Below are 24663 nucleotides of genomic sequence, written 5' to 3'. Positions count from 1 at the left end.
TCACAACCAAAGAGTTTTTGAAGTCTGCATCAAACTGATTTAAATGACTTTTGAATATTACTTTAAATACTTTAGATTTAAAATTCTGATAAAAGTTTAAATACAAAGATCACTATATTCTAATGTTTTGGCTGCAGTGTGTTTTTGCAGACAGGTATAACAGAACAGCTTTAGTGTTTAGATTGTTTAAACTTGAGTATGAACTTATACAAAATGCAGCAAGAGATTAAAAAAAACGTTTGATTATAAAATCGACTATATTGGATTCCTATCGATATCGGACATGAAAAGTGGCATCGTTCCATCTCTGCTTTGATTAGAGACACAGCTCTGTGTTTTCCAATTTGTCATTTTGAAAATTTACATTTCTTCACTGTTGAACAGCAGAAATGAGACTTTCCCAGGGAGGGGTCACTTGCCCCTCCCTTCCTTCCCTCCCCATCTCCAGCTGCCTCCCTCTTCCCGCTCCACCACAACCACCCACACATGCAGGGCCTTGGAGTAGGGGTATGTCACCAGGGTGCAGAGGAGGCTACCCCCCCCCTCTGTCCCCTTCTGGCTGCCTCTGCCTCAATTTTATCCCACAACTTAGACATTCACATTACTCACACTCTCATTACACATACATATAGGATCTTGGGGGTGGGCACGATACACGGAGTCCAAAGTACCATCAGGGTGTACACCCCACCCCTGGCATCGTTGCCCACCTCTCAATTTTAAATACACGTAGACATTGAGGGCTAGCAGGAGGGACCATGCACTTACCTGCTGCTCTCTGGCAGGTAGCTCCAAGCCCTCCTGGGTTTTAAATGCACCTTAGAACACACATGCATCAACATTACAATGAGCGGGTGGAGGGAGGTTTGGAGTCTTCTCTCACCCCCATTCTCTGCGACCTGCTGGAGCAGGGGGGCTAGGAGGAGGAGTTGGCCGTCCGGCTGCGGTCTGGAGTGTGGAGCCTTCCTGCTGCTGCAGAGTCGGGGCGGTCTGCCTCCCCCCACCGCAGGGAAAAGGGAAACACCACCTCGGTCTGGGTGCAGTCCCCCCCTCCAGGGGCGGGGGCACCTAGACCCGGTTTGTAGAGTACGCTTGGGGAGTGTGATCGTGTGTACAGCGTCTCTTTATGTTTGTCTCCACGTTGGTTGAGTGTGGAGTAAGTGCATATGAGAGCATGAGGGTGGGAATGGATGTTTGTATCTGTGTGTGCCTGTATGTCTGTGTCTATATGTCAGGTTGGGTGTCAGGCGCCACCTCTCTGGGGACATCTCAGGCCCTCCAAGGTTTGGAGGCCTATCTCCCCCCACCACCACTTCCCCTGCCAGTGGCGGACCCCCTCAGACATCGGTGCGTTGGTGGTTCTTTGTGTCCGGGGATGGGCGTCCAGGTACACACCGGCTCACTCCTTGGCGGCCGCTTATCGGGGCCTGGAGCCTGGGGCTCGCTCGGGCCACTTCGGAGGTGGGGTGCCCCCGGCCTCTCGGCCTGGGGCTCGGTCACTCAGGCGCAGCTGGCTGCCGGCGGAGCTCACGGGCGCGTCACTGCAACTCCCCCTGGCTTCTGCTCCGCGGCTGCTGAGTGAGCCCTCATCTGGGACTCTCCTCAGCTCTTTCCGGGACAGTGGCGCAGCTGCCCCTCTGTTGGTCTTCCTTGGTCTCTTGTGTTCTGGGGGCCTCTGGATGTCTGGAGTCTTGATCTCCTCCACACCTGCTTCACGCCCTGGAGGACGGGGCTGTGGCCCCCCCACACCCTCTAGCAGATTATTACATGAAGGAACCTTTTAAAAAACAAAAAACAAGCGCATCCATGCTCACAGGTGTACACATGGGTGATCACACCCACAAACTACACCCTTTTTGGCTCCTACCTCAAAGCACACTGTGTTCTGTTGATCTTATGTGCTGCACAATAATGTTTAACATTTAGTATTTACTGTCATATTCCCATATACAGTGGGGCAAAAAAGTATTTAGTCAGCCACCGATTGTGCAAGTTCCCCCACTTAAAATGATGACAGAGGTCAGTAATTTGCACCAGAGGTACACTTCAACTGTGAGAGACAGAATGTGAAAAAAAAATCCATGAATCCACATGGTAGGATTTGTAAAGAATTTATTCGTAAATCAGGGTTGAAAATAAGTATTTGGTCAATAACAAAAATACAACTCAATACTTTGTAACGTAACCTTTGTTGGCAATAACAGAGGTCAAACGTTTACTATAGGTCTTTACCAGGTTTGCACACACAGTAGCTGGTATTTTGGCCCATTCCTCCATGCAGATCTTCTCGAGAGCAGTGATGTTTTGGGGCTGTCGCCGAGCAACACGGATTTTCAACTCCCGCCACAGATTTTCTATGGGGTTGAGGTCTGGAGACTGGCTAGGCCACTCCAGGACTTTCAAATGCTTCTTACGGAGCCACTCCTTTGTTGCCCGGGCGGTGTGTTTTGGATCATTGTCATGTTGGAAGACCCAGCCTCGTTTCATCTTCAAAGTTCTCACTGATGGAAGGAGGTTTTGGCTCAAAATCTCACGATACATGGCCCCATTCATTCTGTCCTTAACACGGATCAGTCGTCCTGTCCCCTTGGCAGAAAAACAGCCCCATAGCATGATGTTTCCACCCCCATGCTTCACAGTAGGTATGGTGTTCTTGGGATGCAACTCAGTATTCTTCTTCCTCCAAACACGACGAGTTGAGTTTATACCAAAAAGTTCTACTTTGGTTTCATCTGACCACATGACATTCTCCCAATCCTCTGCTGTATCATCCATGTGCTCTCTGGCAAACTTCAGACGGGCCTGGACATGCACTGGCTTCAGCAGCGGAACACGTCTGGCACTGCGGGATTTGATTCCCTGCCGTTGTAGTGTGTTACTGATGGTGACCTTTGTTACTTTGGTCCCAGCTCTCTGCAGGTCATTCACCAGGTCCCCCCGTGTGGTTCTGGGATCTTTGCTCACCGTTCTCATGATCATTTTGACCCCACGGGATGAGATCTTGCGTGGAGCCCCAGATCGAGGGAGATTATCAGTGGTCTTGTATGTCTTCCATTTTCTGATGATTGCTCCCACAGTTGATTTTTTCCACACCAAGCTGCTTGCCTATTGTAGATTCACTCTTCCCAGTCTGGTGCAGGTCTACAATACTTTTCCTGGTGTCCTTCGAAAGCTCTTTGGTCTTGGCCATGGCGGAGTTTGGAGTCTGACTGTTTGAGGCTGTGGACAGGTGTCTTTTATACAGATGATGAGTTCAAACAGGTGCCATTCATACAGGTAACGAGTGGGGGACAGAAAAGCGTCTTACAGAAGACGTTACAGGTCTGTGAGAGCCAGAGATTTTCCTTGTTTGAGGTGACCAAATACTTATTTTCCACCCTGATTTACGAATAAATTCTTTACAAATCCTACCATGTGAATTCATGGATTTTTTTTCACATTCTGTCTCTCACAGTTGAAGTGTACCTCTGGTGCAAATTACTGACCTCTGTCATCATTTTAAGTGGGGGAACTTGCACAATCGGTGGCTGACTAAATACTTTTTTGCCCCACTGTATCATTGTGATGTTGTTTATTCTATTACTCTTGTTCTCTTCTGCTTGCTTTCTTTTTTCTTTCTCAGCAGGTGATCCAGATGATTGATATATGCATTTTTTTTTCTCTGCCCGTTCTGTTGGTTTTTGTCTTTTGCCCTTCTCCCCCGTCCCTCTTCTCAGCTGTTTCTCTTCCCCTCTTTCTTTCTCCCCTTCTTTCCCCCAGTCAAGTCTGTCCGGTATTCAGTAAGTGAAAATAAAATAAACAATAAAAGGTGAATCAAATGGACCATTACGGCAAGGCTGGGATGGTCAGTTTGGTAAAGTAAATCCGTTGGGCATCTTTCTTTGCCTTTAGACAACAATTCTGATGGCAAAAGAGCCAAACGGGACAGGCCCAAAAAAAAAAAAGAAAAAAAAAAAAAGAAAAAAAAGAAAAAAGAAATGAGACTTTCCTGTCAGAGGTCATTTTTTTAAAAATGAGGTGAATCAACCATGAAAACCATGAATCAACATGTGAACATGAGCTGATGCTGCTGAAGTGAAGTAAAGTTACAGAGGTTTGATTAGGTAATGAGTCCTAATGAGTCCAAGTCTTCTGCTGAATCAGCAGAAGACTTGGACTCATTTGATTCCAGCTTTGATATCATTGATTTCAATATGTCCATTTCTTTCACACTTCACCTTTAAAAGTGAAGCCATGTGGTTCCTGGAAGGAAAAACACGACTTTTTCAAGTCTTTGTCCTGTTTTTATGAGAAATGTACGACTTTAATGTGAAACATTCAGTTTTTCTCTTGTTGTGTTTGTTTGAAGCTGCTTCCTGTTGGCTTCAGCTGTTTGGAGTTTCCATTTTCTAAACTTCTACATTCTGAACCTTCTTCAGCTCTGAACAGATGATGAAACACTGAATGATTTCAAGCTCTTTGTCTAATAAACTTACATCTTTCATTCTTTATACAGATTGTGGAGCTGTGGTTTGTCAGAGATCAGCTGTGATTATCTGGCAGCAGCACTGAAGTCCAACCCCTCCCATCTGAGAGAGCTGGACCTGTGGGGAAACAACCTGCAGGATCCAGGAGTGAAGCATCTGTGTGGTTTCCTGGAGAGTCCAGGATGTAAACTTGAAACTCTGAGGTCAGTCAGCATGTTTTAGTTGTGCTGAGATGAATATGATGTGAAAGTTGTGCTGACACTAAACTGCAGACATCAGGCTGATATTATACTGATCCACACTGAGGATCTTCATGGTAAAGTCTGTTTTCTTCTTCTCTGGTTTAGTCCATTGATTGCAGCAGAACAATGTTCACATTTCAAACAGTGATACTCAACGTATGGCCCGCGGCCCACACGCGGCCTGCCCACCTTTCCTGATTCAGAGAGAGGGGACCCTGATTAACTGTGTAGCTTCTTCCTCACAGTTCTAAGTATCAGACACAACAATGAATAATCCACAGCTGACTGTCTTTAGCAGGTCAAAGGTCACGGCACACAGCAGACAGTCAGAAATATTCTAACTCATTTATCAGTTGTGACACTGTGAGACTTGATCAGAGGTGTGATCATCACAGCAGAGGCCTTTGTGTCAAAGTCACTGAGGATCAAACAGAAACACATGAAGCAGATTTTCCTCTTCTGGCTTTTTATAGCAGATAACCTTCAAAATATTCTGCAGTCGATCAAAAACTGAAGCAAACCATGAAGCAACATGTGAACATGAGCTGATGCTGCTGAAGTGAAGCAAAGTTACAGAGGTTTGATTACAGACACAGCTGAGAGTTTGTAATCTGTCATCATTTTAAAAAGTTTCCATGGAACAGCAGAAATGAGGCTTTACTGTCAGAGGCCGACAGCACTGAACACAACAGCAGACTGGTGGCTAATAAACAGTGAATGATGCAGAAACAGATGTTTGAAGCTGTTCTTGGAGTACACTGAGAGAGAGAGAGCTGTGCAGGCAGGAACAGCCAAAGTCAGAGAGAATTCATGAGCATATTTATCAAACGTGAAGCAGAGTTTGGATCTTCTTTTGCTGCTGCTTCACTCAGTTTTGGTTGGAGACAGATGAAACCTGCAGCTTCAGGATCTGTGAGCTGTCCACTTTCAGCCCCGACGGCGTGTCCGTGTACGTGCCGTCGAGTGAACGATCCACGCTCTGTGTTTCCATCTTTGTGTGTTTAGCTGCTCTCATTTACTGTTTTAGCTGTTTGCTGCTTGTTGAAATAGTTTGTGAGCTTTAACCTGAGATTCTGGCAAAATACATTTATATTAAACATCGATTCAGGATTGAATGAATCAACATCGTTTTATTCAAATTAAAACCATTTAAATGGGAACATGAATTTTTTACAGCCGCCTCTAATGCTGGGTAATGTCAGCTGGTCCATGTGCAGCTGGCTGTGAGGCTCAGGGAGCGTCTACAAAGTGCAACACTGAAAGAACATCATCCATAAATATTGAGTAAGAACTGGACTCTCATACAGCGAGACTCAAATGCCTTTAAACATCAGCTTATCCTGCTGATCCAAGTCCAACACTGACTTTGTAAAAACATGTTTGTCAATCATTTTGTTTGGTTTCTGAGGAAAATGATTCAATAACTTGCTGCTAATACACAACATTTCATCATATTTCCTCATAACCCTCTTTTGTCTGACCATTTGATCCCATTTGAATTTGCAATAAAGGATCCACAGAGTTTGGTGACAATAATGACAGTAGATGTTTGTGTGAAAGTGCTGGAAGCAAATGAGTGTGTGATGTTCTTTCAGTGTTGCACTTTGTAGACGCTCCCTGAGCACTGGTCTCACAGCCAGCTGCACATAGAGACCAGTGTTGTTAGTCCAGGTCAGAAGATGACTTGTTGGAATGAAAATGAGCTTGTAGTTTGTCTGCTTTAATAATGTGACTGGAAAAAGGTGTTGGACTTCAAATATGTCCATTTCTTTCACACTTCACCTTTAAAAGTGAAGCCATGTGGTTCCTGGAAGGAAAAACACGACTTTTTCAAGTCTTTGTCCTGTTTTTATGAGAAATGTACGACTTTAATGTTCTTTTTTTTTAAACTCAATTTTTATTATAATTTACAACATTGCAACTTGTGCTTGTCGATGTTCACAAGTAGGACAGTTACAGGAACTGCAATGCAGAAATGTAGATTAAAATAAGAACTGCAATTAGGAAGCACAAAACAAAACTGGGAAGCAAAACAAAACCCAAGCAAAACAAAACCCAAACAAGCAAACAAACAGACAACAACAAAAACAAAAAGAAAACAAAAACTTTATGTAATATTAAATAACATGTGACAAACTTAGCCGTAAATGGACAAAACGAAACAGACCTATGCTAAATTATTGAAACAGTAAAGCATGTATGGGTCGCCAACGCTCAGTAAACAATTCTCTCTGAATCCGCAGAGCAGATGTTATTTCCTCCATCTGGTAAATTTCTCTTGCTTTATCAATCCACATATTATATGAAGGTGGGTCAAGATTCAGCCATTTAATAGTGATACACTTTAGTGCTGCTGTAAGATTCTTAAGAGATACTTTTTATTGTTTACCCGCAAAACCCTTTGGTAAGACTCCTAAAATGACTAACTGTTGGTCTTTTGTTAATGGTTGTTGGAAAACTGTACTGAGAACTTTAAATATGTCATTCCAAAGTGAGCAGATTTTTGGGCATGACCAGAATATATGTGAGTGGGTTCCTAAAGAAGTACCACAATTTCGCCAGCAGGTGTCAGGATTTGTAGGCTTCATTTTGGCAATTATCTCTGGGGTTCTAAAATATCTCATGACCACCTTCTATTTAAATTCTCTCCACAGCCCAGAATTAGTCACCAGATGGGCTTCACCGAACACCTCTTCCCAGGTGTCCTCTGAGATTTGAGTGCCAGTCTCAGCTTCCCACCTTGCCTTAATATCCAAAGTTGCATTTGTATTGAAACTCATAAATGCGTTATAAAAATGAGTGATTAATTTTGGGGAGGAATTACTTTGAAATGTTTTTAGAAATATTTCCTCAATGGGTGAGGGCTCCAAAACTTGCCTCCATTCTTTATGTTTTGTCAAAAAGCTTCTTAGCTGCAGAAATCTAAAAAAGTCAGAAGAAGGAAGCCGAAACTGACCTCAACTGTTCAAATGAGCTCAGGTGCCCATTCCTCACAACATGACAAAGTTTATGAAGCCCGCTATGTGACCATGCTCTGAAGCCAGAGTCTTCCACAATAGGAGAAAAACCCTGCAGGGAGGAGAGCCTTGATAACATTGAAATTTCTTTTGGAAGACCAAATGATTGTTTGATTCTACGCCAAATCTTTAGTGTGACCCTCGTCCGTTCCCCCATATGCACATTTTTAATTGAAATGTTAGAACAAAGCAGGGATTCCAATGATCTTTCGCACATTGTCTTCTCAATGTTTAGCCACTGAGTTTCAGACAAATCCCGCACCCATACAGTCAGGGGTCTCATCTGAGCTGCCCAGAAATAATATTTCAGGTTTGTAACAGCCAATCCCCCCTGCAGGTTTGACAGTTTTAATGTTTGGAACTTGATCATCCCTCATGTGTATTTAGTCTCTGTGTCGCGTCATCTGTGTTCCCACCCTCCATATTTTCATGCCCAGTCTTTTGTATTCTTAGCCATAGCTTTCCATGTCTTCATGATTTATTATAGTATTAGTTCCCCAGTTTAGTTCTCTTCACTGTGATTCTGCCTTGTTTGATGTCTTCAGCCGAAATAAAGGCTCGCTTTTCGTTCAAAACTCAGTTCCATGTCTGCGCCAGTGTCTGCGCCTGAGTCCTCCACACACTCTCCATACGGTCAGCCACTGTGACCGTGACACTAAACTACATGCTGTGTGCAGCCACTCTCCTGAGCCTGTATTATATACACAGCGGTTACAATGACAAACTGAATACAATCTCATATCTACAAAACAGGCTGAGTCTAAGTTGCAGCTACGCTTATGGACATGGAGAAAAAACAGGCGAGTTATCAGCTCACCAGCTACGACTAAGAACAGCTAACCAACTATCCTTGAGATCTACAATGACCAGGGAATAAGGTCTACAGACAACCAAACTATCCTTGAGATCCACAATGATTTCAATAAGGTGTTTGATATTCCCTCCTTGGGAGAAGATGCGATCGCTAGTCTGGAGGAACCTGTCTCTAATGTTGGAATTGAAACGGCCGTACGGAGCATGCAGTCTGGAAAATCTGCTGCCCCGACGGGTATCCATCTGATTTTTTCATAAAGTTTTCTGACCGACTGAATTCACTGTTAAAATCAACTTTTGAAGAATCCTTCCTCTCACAGTCGTTGCCTCCAACAATGCATCAAGCAGTGATGTGTTTAATTGTAAAACAGGAAAAAGACCATTTAGATTGTCGTTCATGTCGTTTAATATCTTTGTTCAACACAGACACCAAGATCCTGGCTCAAGTGTTGGCCCGTCGCTTACACAAGTATTTGTCCTCCATTATTTCACCAGACCAGACGGGCTTTATTAGGCACTCTTTTTTGAACATTAGAGCTCTATTAAATATCATTTATACCCATGTTAAAGGTGATACATTGGAAACTGTCATTTGGCTTGACGCAGAAAAGGCGTTGGATCGGGTGAGATGGGATTTTTTTTTTATACGCTTAAAAAATGTGTCTTTAATTTTGTATCTTGGATAAAAGTATTGTATTGCTCCCCTCTAACAGCCGTCCAGACTAACAATAATCTGCCCCCCAGGACAGGGATGCCCTCTGTCTCCTTTTTGCCATTGAACCGCTAGCTGTTGCTCTGAGACAATGTGTTGGTGTTGAGGGAAAACATCGAGGGGGTATCGAACATGAAGTCTCTCTTTATGCCGACGACATGATTTTATTTATTTCCAACCCATCGAACAGCCTCCGCAAACTTTTGGATAGACTTACAATAATAATAATAATACATTTTATTTATAGGCGCCTTTAAGAGCCTCAAGGTCACCTTAATGCATACTTAAGGAATTTGGGACAATTTCTGGATATAAAGTGAATTTTGGGAAGAGCGAGGCAAAGTCTATCTGTACGACAACTGGGGAGTTTTGTGTATTTTAGCCCCTTTTAAACCCAGCTATAACAAGTTTAAGTACTCGGGCATCTGGGTGACAAGAAAACCACAAAGACTTGTATAAAACTATCTTCCTTTATTGTCGAAGCTTAAAGAGGATTTTGGAAAATGTGAGTTTTGCCTCTTTATATTTATGGTGGGAATGCAGAACAAGGAGCAAAGATGAATGTGATGCTGAATCAGCAGAAGACTTGGACTCATTTGATTCCAGCTTTGATATCATTGATTTCAATATGTCCATTTCTGTCACACTTCACCTTTAAAAGTGAAGCCATGTGGTTCCTGGAAGGAAAAACACGACTTTTTCAAGTCTTTGTCCTGTTTTTATGAGAAATGTACGACTTTAATGTGAAACATTCAGAGTTTTTTCTCTTGTTGTGTTTGTTTGAAGCTGCTTCCTGTTGGCTTCAGCTGTTTGGAGTTTCCATTTTCTAAACTTCTACATTCTGAACCTTCTTCAGCGCTGAACAGATGATGAAACACTGAATGATTTCAAGCACTTTGTCTAATAAACTTACATCTTTCATTCTTTATACAGATTGTGGAACTGTGATTTGTCAGAGATCAGCTGTGATTATCTGGCAGCAGCACTGAAGTCCAACCCCTCCCATCTGAGAGAGCTGGTGCTGAGCGACAACAACAACCTGCAGGATCCAGGAGTGAAGCATCTGTGTGGTTTCCTGGAGAGTCCAGGATGTAAACTTGAAACTCTGAGGTCAGTCAGCATGTTTTAGTTGTGCCGAGATGAATATGATGAGAAAGTTGTGCTGACACTAAACTGCAGACATCAGGCTGATATTATACTGATCCACACTGAGGATCTTCATGGTAAAGTCTGTTTTCTTCTTCTCTGGTTTAGTCCATTGACTGCAGCAGAACAATGTTCACATTTCAAACCTTCAAAGAAGAAGAAAAATCCTCCACTGGAAAATTCACTGTGAAACTCTCAAACTCTTCATTGCACCTTAAAGTCTGTCTGACACTGAAATCCAAAGCAAAATGTGCGTTTGCTTTACAGACGGCAGTCCAACACAAACATACACACATCATCCAAAACACAGTCCAACATCCAAATCTCCTCCACTGCCAGCATGAATGATGGGAAAGAGAAGCAGGAACACTCTGACATTCAGGGTTAGAATGAGTTTCATCAAGCAGACTGTGAAGATCAAAGCTGCATTAGAAAGCTTACATGAATGAATGAGTGGACAGAAGTGGACAGAGATCATCTGAAGCACTTCAAAGGCTTTAAATCAGCACATTTCTCTTTATTCTTTATCAACTCTGTTAGTTTCTCTCAGTTTTCTGTGGAATGAAGCTAACAGCAGGCTAATAAGATGCTGACCAATAGGTTTCTATTAAAGGTTGTAATTTGTATATGAAAAAGTGCTTTGGCTCAGCAGGGATCAGCTTACAGGTAGAATACAGCTGCTGGATGGGATTAGCATGTCATAGCTATCTACCAAACTGCTAACTGGGGGATTTCAGGCCATCTATGGATCATTTTTGCTAACTGTTTATTCAGCTTATGCTCACAGGGCTGCAGCCTGTGCCCTAGCTGTCATAGGGCAAGAGGCGTGGTCCACCTGCACAGGTGAGCAGTCCATCACAGGGCCAACAGAGAGCGACAGAGAAGCACTCCCTCACATCCACACCTACAGCCAATGTAGAAGCACCAATGAACCTAAGCAGCATTTCATTGGACTGTGGGAGAACATCCAACCTCCACAGAAAGGCCCAGCTGACCAACAAGCTTCAACCTACAACCTTCTTGCTCTAAGGCACTAGTGCTAACCACTTTTGCCCATTTCAGCCCAAATCCTGCATCTTCCTGTTTCTGACTCCAGGCCAGCTCCACTAACACTTTCTCATCAGACACTGCCACCTAGTGGAGGAAGTCTTAGTTCCATTTGAAGCTTCAGATTACAGTTAGTTCCTTTACAAAGAGGTGGAGGTGGTGGGGCCACAGCACCATCATCACTGAGTGCCATAGGACACTTAACCTTTGTTTCCATATGCTGGGAACTTCCTGTTGTTCCAAGGAGGACTGGAAAATGTGTGAAAATCTCCCAGTCAGTTCCTCACAGCACACTTCAATCATTTCCCTCCCACAGCATCAGGACCAGGGCTTTTTCTCTCTTTGGTCCCACTAAGAGATTTCCACACAAACAGCTCATCAGTGGGACTCTCAGAGCTACCAGCCCTTTGCTACAATCACAAAGCTCTTCATTGAAATCAATGATATCAAAGCTGGAATCAAATGAGTCCAAGTCTTCTGCTGATTCAGCATCACATTCATCTTTGCTCCTTGTTCTGCATCCCCACCATGGACTTCATTCCTTTCCAAGCCAGCCTTGAGTGTCCTTTATTCAGCTCATCCTCTGCTTTACTTTTACACCTGATTTTAGCTGCTTTATCTCTCTTTCAACAGGTTTCTGTGCCTCAATCTTTTTCTTCTCTCCCTCATAACAAGACAGCTTGTTCTGCCTGAGAACATGTTGGAGTGATTTACTAATCCAGGGCTGCTTATTGGGGAAAATACTTCCTGTTTCCAAAGTAATCCCCATTTTTCCCAGAAAGAAATGTCAGTAGAAATCGATGATCTAAGTGAGAACATGAGCCTTTCAAAAGTCCCAGTGGGTGCAGTCAAAGCAGTCCCTCAGTCCCAGTATAGAGTCTTTGGTCCAGACTGGAACAGCTGTGTGCCCAGTTTGAGCTCTCTTCAGTGCTGTGACCTGACAGACCCAGAGGGGCCATCACATCACATTTAGAAGCTCCCCTGATGGAGCCACAACACATGTCCAATACTTAGTCTGTCTTGTTGGACCAACTGGAAGAAATGATTCAAGGACTTAGTCACAGAACAGAGATTCAAATCTCCAAAATCCAACTGGCTGCATCAGGACATATAGTCTGAAACTCTGCACAGTTTCCTGTTTGAAGCTGCTTCCTGTTGGCTTCAGCTGTTTGGAGTTTCCATTTTCTAAACTTCTACATTCTGAACCTTCTTCAGCTCTGAACAGATGATGAAACACTGAATGATTTCAAGCACTTTGTCTAATAAACTTACATCTTTCATTCTTTATACAGATTGAGGGACTGTGGTTTGTCAAAGATCAGCTGTGATTATCTGGCAGCAGCACTGAAGTCCAACCCCTCCCATCTGAGACAGCTGAACCTGTGGGGAAACAACCTGAAGGATCCAGATGTGAAGCAGCTGTCTGATCTTCAGCAGAGTCCAGACTACAGACTGGAGACTCTGGGGTCAGTAGAGTGATGGAGTGAGTGGGTGGTGCTGTCAGCAGTATTGTACTAAACACAGTCAGTATGAAACAAAGATCCAGTGTTTCCTGTAAAGCTGCAGCTTCTCAGTGAAGCTGTGAGAGGAGAACGGTGACAGGCTTCAGGATTGGACACAAACACTTCCTGTTTCTCACCTTTATGGTCACCATAGTAACGGCTGACACGCTCTGATCAAACACTGTCAACAGCCAATCAGCTCTCTGAACAAAGCAGCACGCAGACCAATGACTGCATTGATTTCCAAGTTTAAAGCACTGAAGAACACAGTCTGTAGGTGAGGAAGAATTTAGTGAGAGCAGATGTTTGGATGGAATTCCTCCAGTTAACAGCTGGAACCGTCCATCTGGATTGTTGGGCTTGTTGTTGGGGTTCCTACAGAGCTCAGAGTGGACACACCAAGGTTCTTCTAATGAATGAAAGTCCAAACTCAAACTAGGAGGGAAAAACATTTTCAGCAACTTCAATAAAAATCCAAAGATTAGAAAAAGTGAAGCAACAATGAGTCCTAGTACAGTCCCAGCACTGACGTCCCTGCTGCTCTTTATACTGGATGTGCTGCATCACTGACTGACAGCTGATGAAGAGTCTCTGGAAACACTCGTTTATCTCCTCTGCCCTTCCTCCTTCTCTCTGCAGGTGGAGGTGATGATGGTAAACAGGACGGTGTGTGTGCTGAGAGAGGAGCAGCTGTGTCCTGATGATCCAGAGAGGTTGAAGCAGCAGCAGCTTGTGTGTAGAGACGCTCTGACTGGGCCATGTTACTGGGAGGTGGAGAGGAGAGCTTCATCCAGCAGTGACTGACAGAGGAATGAAGTGCAGATGACTGTCAGTGCTGCAGAGTGAACTGCTCTGAGAACAGCTCCACTGTCAGACACAATGTAGAGTCCAGCATCAGCCCTGTGTGTCCCTCTGGATCTGACAGAGGATCATCAGTGTATCTGGACTGCTCTGCTGCTGCTCTGTCCTTCTACAGTCTCTGCACAGTCTCTGTCTCACTCTGGAAAGATTTTACAACTTGTTGTAATTACAGAACGTTAATATAATATTCAAACATGTGATCTTCTCTTTATTTCTGAATCTTTACCAAATAAAGAAAAACCAAACTAACAAACAGAAGCTGTCGTGTCCTTTTTCACCACATCTGTGAATCTTTTCTGTGTTTTTCCTCTTTTCCTCCTTCCTGCAGCTCCATCTTCATCATTCTGTGTCCAGTATATGTGAACACGTCCAAAGCATCTGAGCCTCATGTTACCCGTTTGTGTGAGTTACGCCTGTCGTTGTGTTGTGGTGTATAAATAAGGGGCAGGAGACAGCGCTGGATCTCTGAGTTCTTTACTCTCAATTTCTGCAACATCTGCAATATCTAGAAATGCAAACCTGTGAGCTGTGTGTGTTGTGCGTCTGCTCGGCCACCTCTCCTCCGGCCGTGCTGGAAGCAGCTGTGCGTTTGACAGTTTTATCGACTCGACAATAATCGAACAAATTAAATGTTCAAAAATATCAACTTAAGCACTTCAAAGTCAACAAAAAGCTTAAAACAATGAAATAATATTTCACTGACAAAACAACAGCTCATAAGAACGATACACAAAATAATACAGAAACAAACAAATAAAAGTTATTAACCAGGATCCATGTTTTTGTCACAAACACTGAATCAGCTGATTCACTCTTTATGTTTCTGAGTTTGTTTTGTGATTATAGTTCTGGTTTCTGTTTCTGTGTCTTCACTGTGTCCCACGTCTCCTTACTTTGGACTCTGTGTTATATTTCCTGTTTTACTTTGACAGTCCTGTGTTACTGTTTCCTGTCTCGTGTGTGTAATTGGTCCCAGCTGTGTTTCCCTCCTCTCCCGTTCCCTGATTACTAAACTGCGTCCACGCCGCCGGCGCTCCTCTCCACAGCTGGATTCCAGGATTTCAGAGCATCCAGCTGTGGTGAGTGATGGAGACACTTTCTCTGCTCCCTCAGTAATCAGGACAGTTTATTGAACATCAGAGGACATAAAGGACTGTTTTTCACCTGCCCGTTCTGAACCTGGACATTAAAGACTGCTGGCTTCAAGGACATTAATCCCAGTGTCAGCCAGCCAATAACAGCCTGTGTTTTTCAGCTCTTTAGGAGTCAGAAATGAGAAAGACACAGACTGCTAACCTCTCCCTGCAGGAAATAAGCTCCGCCTCTTCCTTTCAACAAATTCCTTTAAGCTTCAGTATTAGACTGTGTAGGCTCAACAATAACAGTGCAGCCTGCTGATAGAGGTGAAGAGGGAGGTAATTTACCCCACACAAGGTGTTCCTGAAAGGGTTCCAGCGTAACACGCTGTCTCAACTTCACTGTGCCAATCTTATCAGGCACCGCCCCTCCTCGCCAACGCTCAACATTGGAAAGCATGGATAAAAACTGTCTACAGTCATCATTGGTGACATCACCTGAGATAGATACAAGCCTCCAATACTCATCCGTATTCTTCATTACATGAATCAACGACTTAATAGCGTTACTGCCAATAATCATGTCGTCACTTTGGCCTGGAATAACCAGCATGGGGATGAGCAGCTTGAAACCATAAAGAGTCACTTCCAAATCACAAACTGCTTTAGGTTGGAACTGGTGACCCCCAGCACCAACAACAACAATGTCATTAGCTGGTTCGAGCTTCAGATCAGGGCAGGACTGTAAAAGCCGCGTAGCAGTAGCCTCACTAATAGAGCACGACATAGAGCCACTGTCGATCATGGCTCTCAGTGAAACTCCGCCCACAGTCCCCACAGTCGTATAAAACAAATTGTCAGATTTCTTAATTCTTTGCGTCATTTGGAAGACAACTGTCGTACCAGGTGGCGAAGTGGAGCACAGAGATTCATACATGGATCCCAGGTCATCGCTGTCGCAAGTGGGAGAGTCACTCAGATGATCCACACTTTCCTCCCTCAAATGTGGATCAACTAGTTTTCCGACCGTCGAGGGGCAGAAGACGACGAGGATCCAGGACAGGCACGCCTGGTGTGGTCATTTGAGTGGCACAGAAAACAGAGTTTGTGATCTCGGCAGTGCATGAAAGCTGTGTGAGACATATCATGACAGACGGAGCAGGGCTTATCATGTAGGCCCTCAATCCTGGAACGTCTGGAGTTAGGCCGCGTGGTCAAACCAGGCTGAAAGGATCTTTGCAGCAGAACCTTCTCAAGCATGCCTATGAGCCGCTCCAAAGTAGCTGAATCTGTCGACTGTGGCTGAATGTGCTTCTCTGTTGGCTGGACAGGCAACGCTGTTGATATCTGCTGCGCATTCACTGCAACTCTCTCGGCTGTCGTGCTGCTTGAGTTCAACTGTCATGGTCTACGGTGGGTGGCTGGAGTTTCCATTAGGCTCCTGAACTGACCTGGGATCCGCCCCTGGGCAGGGCCAACTCCAGCTCCTGCACACCTGGAGCCTATTGCAGGCTATCAAGCCAGAGGGATTTAAACCACACATCGATGTTCACTCACTGCCAGTTCGTCATCAACCCATGTTGGTAACAGGTCTTGTGTTTCAAATTCTCGCTGTGATTTATCTTACTAACAAAGACTCTTTTGTACTACAGTTGCTGTACCCACCCTGGCTCACTCCACCTCCGGACTCGGGATACCTAGTGATCATTTTGGAAATCCCTCTGTGCCTCACCTGCCTGCCCTCCTGCCATCACACTCCATCTGGAGCCCCGGATCTCAGGTCAGCCTTTCCACGCCACTCAGCCTCCCCTGGATCTTCATCATCCCCCTCTCAAACACTCCAGGTCCCTAACTGCAAGTAAGAATTGCTGCTCTTATACTGGCCACTTCTGAGCTGCCTTCACTACCTGCCTAACTCCTATATCCTCTCCCCTCAGTGTGACTGTTCCCCACTCAGCTCCGTTCCACTTCTCAGGCCTCGTTCCCTCGCCCTAGCCACGTTCCCCTGGGCACGCCACACCAAGGCTCCACGTCTCGTCATTTTCTGTCTTTGCCACGTTTCCCTTTTTTCCCCCCTTGCACTTAACCGTAATAAACTGTTAAATCATCTACTGTCTCCGCTCTGGGTTTCTGCACCTGAGTCCTATTCAGTACCGGCCATCCGTCGCCGTGACAGTACGAACTGGCCAACAAATGGACTCAGCAGACCCAGTACGTGCAGCAGTCTCCAAGCAGGGAGCCATTTTAGGGGCTCATGAGCAAGCGTTGCAGGTTCTCGACACCCGGTGTCAAGCCATAGGCGAGACCCAGGCTAGGATCTTAGCTTCCCTGCAGGAGATTCAGTCGGCTCTTTCCCCTCCTCCAGGCCCATCCTCCGCGTCCCCTGCGCCCGTGGCAGAACCTCCCCAGTCTTCCCCAGCTCCGACCCCTTCGGGCTCCGTGTTTCGCGATGCTGCATTCCCAGAACCCGAGCCGTACTCTGGGGAGCGGGGCCGCTGTACGGCCTTTCTACTGAAATGTTCTCTCGCGTTCACGCATTCACCCCGTTCATTTACTAGCGAATCAGCTCGGGTAGCATATCTGGTGGCTAAGCTACAGGGCAAGGCGCTGTTATGGGCCGAGGCGTACCTGTCGGCTCACCCGCTCCCAACCTGCTCGTTTGATGATTTTCTGTGCGAGTTTAAAAAGACCTTTACTCACCCAGTATCGGAGGGTAGTTCTGATGAAAGGTTGCTCGGGTTGCAACAGGGGAGCCGGAGTGTCGCTGAGTTCATTATCGACTTCCGTACCGCAGCCGCCGAGGCCAATTGGCCCGATCATGCCCTTCGGGGAGTGTTCCGTCGCGCCTTAAACGACGAGCTCAAAGACCAGCTCGCTTCCCGCGATGAGCCCGAATCCTTTGAAGACTTGGTCTCCCTTTCCCTTCGGATAGATAATCGCCTGAGAGAAAGGGAGGCAGAAAAGAACCAGAAACATCGTAAACCTGCGCCTCGTACGTTTTCACTTCCTCCACCGTCACGTCCGGTGTCAACATCCGCTCCCGTTTCCGTGGAAACGGACGCCGCTCCGGAGCCTATGCTAATCGGCCGCTCTCGTCTCACACCAGAGGAGCGAGAACGACGGCTTCGGTCGGGCGCGTGTTTTTACTGTGGCTCAGTGGAGCATAGGTTAGCGCAGTGTTCGGTTCGGCCAAAAGGCTCCGCCCGCCGGTAATTTCGGGGATACAGGTGGACGGATCCTCTTTCAGTTCCAAACCCCGGTTAATTCTACCAGTCACCCTGTGTCTAAATAAGGTTTCTCACCCCCTCCATGCTCTCGTTGATTCCGGAGCAGAGCAAAATTTAATAGATTTAGCTCTCGCTAGACGCCTTCATTTGCCACTCAAGACTCTCGATCCTCCCATCCCTGTTACCGCATTAAACGAGCAAATATTCTCTCAGATAACCCATCAGGCTGGCCCCGTAACCCTCGTCACCTCTGGAAACCACCATGAAGCCATTACCTTATTCACCTTCTCTTCTCCTGATTCACCACTCATCCTAGGCTACCCCTGGCTACAGAAACACAACCCTCATATAGACTGGTCTGGAAGTAAAATCGCTAGTTGGAGCCCTTTTTGTCTAGCCCACTGCCTCAAGTCTGCCCTACCGCCGGGTGCCCCTGACACTAACACCTCGGGCGTTGATCCGGTTGACCTCACACTCGTCCCACCTGAGTACCATGACCTCCAGGAAGTTTTCAGTAAAGACAAAGCGTCGTCCTTACCACCCCACAGGCCTTATGACTGCGCTATCGACCTTCTACCTGGTGCTCCGCTTCCCTCTAGCCGGCTATTCAACATCTCCAGACCAGAAAGAGAGTCCATGGAAAAGTACATCCACGAGTCATTAGCTGCAGGTATCATCCGCCCATCCTCCTCTCCAGTGGCCGCCGGCTTCTTTTTTGTGGAAAAGAAGGATAAATCACTCCGTCCATGCATAGACTACAGAGGGTTAAACGACATCACCATTAAAAACAAATATCCTTTACCCCTTATCAGCTCAGCCTTCGAACCCCTCCATGAAGTCACCGTATTCACCAAACTGGATCTCCGCAATGCCTACCACCTTGTCCACATCAGGGAGGGGGACGAATGGAAAACGGCTTTTAATACGCCCCTAGGTCATTTTGAGTATTTGGTCATGCCGTTTGGGTTAACCAATGCCCCCGCTGTCTTTCAGAACCTGGTCAACGACGTGCTCCGTGATTTCCTGAACCAGTTTGTCTTTGTTTATCTTGATGACATACTCATTTTCTCCAAGACCCCCCAGGAACACCATGTCCACGTCCGAGCAGTCCTCCAACGCCTCCTGGAAAACCGACTTTACGTCAAAGCCGAGAAATGTGAGTTTCATGCACAATCTGTCACTTTTCTTGGCTATATACTCGCAGGAGGGCAGGTGAAGACTGATCCAGCCAAGATCCGCACGATCCTGGAGTGGCCCACGCCCACGTCACGCAAGCACCTACAACGTTTCCTCGGCTTTGCCAATTTCTACCGGAGGTTTATTCGCAACTACAGCCAGGTAGCCACTCCTCTCACTACACTCACATCCACCAAAAGACAGTTCATCTGGACACCTGAAGCTGAGGTAGCATTCAGTAGGCTCAAGCGCCTATTTACTTCAGCTCCAGTATTGTGTCACCCAGATCACTCCAAGCCATTTGTTCTAGAGGTAGACGCGTCCGACGTCGGCGTCGGAGCAGTCCTTTCACAGCATTCAGGTTCCAAGGCCAAGTTACACCCATGTGCCTTTTTTTCACGTCGACTCTCGTCAGCTGAACGCAACTATGATGTAGGAGACAGAGAGTTGCTGGCTATTAAGTTAGCCCTGGAAGAGTGGCGTCACCTATTGGAAGGAGCTGAACACCCATTCACCATCTTCACAGATCATAAAAACCTTACTTACCTCAAAACAGCTAAGCGTCTAAACGCCCGCCAGGCCCGTTGGTCTCTGTTCTTTGATCGCTTCAAGTTTGCCATCTCTTTCCGTCCAGGTTCCAAGAACGCCAAGGCTGATGCCCTGTCTCGTCTTTACGACCCAGACGCTGAACCCACCGAACCAGCTCCTGTGCTTCCTGCCTCCTGCCGCGTAGCGTTTTTATCCTGGGACATAGAGGAATCCATCCAGCGTGCTTTACTGGATGAACCAGACCCTGGCACAGGTCCTCCGGGCCGCCGCTTCATTCCCACAGCAACCCGTTCGGCTGTAATTAAGTGGGCTCATACCTCCCGGTTTTCCTGCCATCCTGGAATCGGCCGCACCATCGCACTACTACGTCGTCACTTCTGGTGGGCAACTCTGGAACATGATGTGCGGGACTACGTCTCTGCCTGTGACGTGTGCGCCAGGAACAAGACCCGAAATCAGCGACCATCCGGTCTTCTACAACCTCTAGCCGTACCTTCTCGTCCTTGGTCCCACATTTCCCTGGACTTTGTCACTGGACTGCCTAGGTCAGCAGGTAAAACAGTGATACTCTCTGTGATCGACAGGTTTTCAAAAGCAGCTCACTTCGTTGCCCTGGAGAAACTACCCACTGCCACGGAAACTGCAAGACTGATGGTTGACCACGTCTTCAAACTCCACGGGATTCCTGCCGAGGTCACTTCTGACAGGGGACCTCAGTTTATATCCCAGGTTTGGAAATCTTTCTGCTCTGCCCTGGGTGCTCGAGCCAACCTCAGTTCTGGTTACCACCCTCAAACCAACGGGCAGACTGAGAGGCTCAACCAAGAGCTGGAGTCCATGCTCCGCTGCATGGTTTCCCATAACCCGGCTACCTGGTCAGCACATCTCCCATGGGTGGAGTATGCGCACAATTCTCATGTTTCCGCATCCACTGGTCTCTCTCCATTTGAAGCGTCCCTGGGCTATCAGCCTCCCCTCTTCCCTGAGGACGAGGCTGATTTGGCTGTGCCTTCCGTCCAGCACCATCTCCAGCGCTGCCGCCGCGTCTGGACTCGGACCCAGGAGGCACTGAAGAAAGCTGCTGCCCGCCACTGCCGCTATGCAGATCGTCTACGGTCGCCAGCTCCTCGGTACGCTCCAGGACAGAAGGTGTGGCTGTCGGCTAAGGATGTTCCCCTTAAAGTTTCCTCCCGCAAGCTGGCTCCTCGGTTTATTGGGCCGTATGTCATCCACTCGGTCATCTCGCCCTCTGCTGTGAAGCTCGAGCTTCCTCCCAGTCTGCGGATTCACCCGGTTTTTCATGTTTCCCAAGTCAGGCCTGTGCTGTCCAGTGTGCTGTGCCCGCCTTCCGACCCCCCTCCGCCCGCCCGGCTCATCGATGGTCATCCGGCCTATACGGTTCAGCGGATCGTTGACGTCCGTCGCCGTGGTCGGGGTCGCCAGTTTTTGGTGGACTGGGAGGGGTATGGGCCTGAGGAACGTGCCTGGGTTCCTCGCTCGTTTATCCTTGATCCTGCTCTTGTCTCTGATTTTTTCAGGTCACGTCGCGGGCTGGGGACCGGTCGGCCGCCGGGTGGCGTCCCTTGAGGGGGGGGTACTGTCATGGTCTACGGTGGGTGGCTGGAGTTTCCATTAGGCTCCTGAACTGACCTGGGATCCGCCCCTGGGCAGGGCCAACTCCAGCTCCTGCACACCTGGAGCCTATTGCAGGCTATCAAGCCAGAGGGATTTAAACCACACATCGATGTTCACTCACTGCCAGTTCGTCATCAACCCATGTTGGTAACAGGTCTTGTGTTTCAAATTCTCGCTGTGATTTATCTTACTAACAAAGACTCTTTTGTACTACAGTTGCTGTACCCACCCTGGCTCACTCCACCTCCGGACTCGGGATACCTAGTGATCATTTTGGAAATCCCTCTGTGCCTCACCTGCCTGCCCTCCTGCCATCACACTCCATCTGGAGCCCCGGATCTCAGGTCAGCCTTTCCACGCCACTCAGCCTCCCCTGGATCTTCATCATCCCCCTCTCAAACACTCCAGGTCCCTAACTGCAAGTAAGAATTGCTGCTCTTATACTGGCCACTTCTGAGCTGCCTTCACTACCTGCCTAACTCCTATATCCTCTCCCCTCAGTGTGACTGTTCCCCACTCAGCTCCGTTCCACTTCTCAGGCCTCGTTCCCTCGCCCTAGCCACGTTCCCCTGGGCACGCCACACCAAGGCTCCACGTCTCGTCATTTTCTGTCTTTGCCACGTTTCCCTTTTTTTCCCCCTTGCACTTAACCGTAATAAACTGTTAAATCATCTACTGTCTCCGCTCTGGGTTTCTGCACCTGAGTCCTATTCAGTACCGGCCATCCGTCGCCGTGACATCAACGTTCCTCCAGAGTGGGACTCACACAGGATTTCCTGGACCTCATTGGCTGTCCATTTATCAATTGTCTTTGATCTAAAGATCATGGCAAGCTCAGGGGAGGGACAGTTTTTGATGAACATTCGGGTGACCTCAGTGCTGGGGCTACCCAATGCTTGTCCTCGTTCCTTCAGGCGCTCAACAGCAAGATCAACAGCACGGTGCAGCCTAAGCCAGTAATCGAATGCACTTTCGCCTTTCTCTGGGAGAGTGGTGTAGAAGTCTGCCAGTGGAAGAGGTGAGCACTGAGCAGAGTCAAAGTGTCTCCTCAGGATTCCAAAAATAGCCTCAGGATCACGTGTGACATCTACGACACTGTTTCTAATGCCAACCTGGACCACATCCTTAGCCTTGCCTCTCAAATGAACAAGAATCTCCTCAGCCTGTTCTTCAGGTCTCAGACTCCCCAGCTTTATAAAGGCTCTCATCAGATCCTCCCACTCTCTCACAGAAATGAGATCAGAACCATCCCCTCTGAAGCATGGTGGGTCCTTAAGCTTCCTGTGGGACACAAACTGCACCGGCGCAGCATCAACAGCAGATGTAGATGACACAGCATGGAAAGGTGTGGCCGTGGGTGCAGGTAAGGGGGTACTAGCAGACGGGCTGAGCTGGGTTAAGATACTCTGCGCTACTCTCTGACCAACCAGTTGGATCACATCCCCCATCTGACTCACAATCTCCGTGGCAATAGTATCTGGGTTAGGAGAAGGTGAACTGTTGTTCTGAGACGTGTGTGACACAGGGCTAGGGGGGGGGACAACAACCCCTTCACTGGACTGGGGCCCTGGGATCCCCTGACTATCCCCCCTAACAAAACCACGCCCACTAACAGGAGTGTCATAACGCAAACGCAAAGGGGAACATAACAACCCCCTACCCCTACCAACAACATTAGGAGTACTCGATCCCTCCTCTGTGATGTCCATCACAACAACTAGAATAGAACAAAAATGCTATATATGCTCCTTTTTTTTTTTTTTTTTTTTAAATGTGTCAGAAAGAACAACAATGAATCAAACGTGCAGCGCTGAAACTGGCCCACGTTGCTGAGAGGAGTCCACCGTCCAAACACTCGATTGACGGCTCACGGCACCAATGTAACCCCTGGTCAGCTTCTCTTTCCAGCGCTGTGTGAATAAAACTCTCTGGACTCGAAGTGGGTAGAGCTCAGGCGTGATTTATTCCCCAATGAAATAATTAACATTGTGAAGACATTTAAAAATAAAAAGTCCACTGACTGTTTTGGTATTGACATGATATTAGTTAAAAGTATTATAGAATATATAGTGCAACCTTTCGCATACATTTGTAATCTGTCCTTTCAAACTGGTGTGTTTCCCTCACAAATGAAAATAGCAAAAGTTATTCCAATCCATAAAAACGGAGAGAGATGTCAGTTTACCAATTACAGGCCAATATCACTACTCCCACAGTTCTCAAAAATTTTAGAAAAGTTATTTGTTAATAGACTTGATAAATATATTGAGAAGCATAATCTCCTAAGTGATAACTAATATGGCTTTAGAGTGAAAAGGTCCACTTCGATGGCAGTGATGGAACTTGTTGAAGGGATATCTAATGCTATAGATAATAAGGAATATATTGTTGGTGTTTTTATAGACTTAAAAAAGGCGTTTGATACAATTGATCATTCTATATTAATGAATAAACTAGAGAGATATGGCATAAGAGGGATAGCATACAAGTGGATGAAAAGTTACCTGGATGAAAGATATCAATATGTCGAATTCAATAATGTAAAATCTAAGCAGTTGAAGGTAACTTGTGGTGTTCCTCAGGGCTCTGTGCTGGGCCCTAAATTATTTATATTATATATAAATGACATATGTAGTGTTTCCAAACTGTTAAAATGTGTATTGTTTGCTGATGATACCACTCTGTACTGCTCAGGTAAAAACCTAGAACAGCTTCTGACTACAGCGGAAAAGGAGTTAAATATATTAAAAAACTGGTTTGATGTAAATAAGTTATCGTTAAATATAAAGAAAACAAAATTGATTATTTTTGGCACTAGACAAATGAAAAATGTATCTAAAATCAGGGTTAATGGAATTGAAATTGAAAGAGTGAACGAAAATAAATTTCTTGGAGTGATGATTGATGATAAGCTGAGTTGGAAGTCTCATATAAACCACGTGAAAACAAAAATGTCAAAAACCATTGCTATTCTCTATAAAACAAAGCATGTCCTGAACAAAAAATCATTATACACACACACTTTATTGTACTCTGTTGCTTCCATATATGACTTACTGTCTGGAGATATGGGGTAATGCATATAAAACAAACACTCTTCATATTTTCAAGTTACAAAAAAGAGCTATAAGAATTATAAACCAATTAAACTATATAGAACCAACTAACATTTTGTTTGTTAATCTGAATACCCT

The 24663-nt window shown here is 46.1% G+C and overlaps 1 protein-coding gene across 1 annotated transcript in view; it reads left to right on the top strand.

Moving 5' to 3' along the window:
- LOC308394299 (uncharacterized protein) overlaps positions 1-24663 on the top strand; it is a 1060216-nt gene that overhangs the window by 246756 nt on the left and 788797 nt on the right. Inside the window, exons 14-15 of the mRNA XM_080878552.1 lie at positions 4496-4669; positions 10184-10360. Coding sequence (XP_080734678.1) covers positions 4496-4669; positions 10184-10360 — 351 coding nt within the window. The remainder of the gene's footprint in view (positions 1-4495; positions 4670-10183; positions 10361-24663) is intronic.

This window comes from Rhamphochromis sp. 'chilingali' (assembly GCF_963969265.1).
Source record: "Rhamphochromis sp. 'chilingali' genome assembly, chromosome: 3".
NCBI lineage: Eukaryota > Metazoa > Chordata > Actinopteri > Cichliformes > Cichlidae > Rhamphochromis > Rhamphochromis sp. 'chilingali'.
This window is presented reverse-complemented; position numbering and strand designations above follow the sequence as displayed.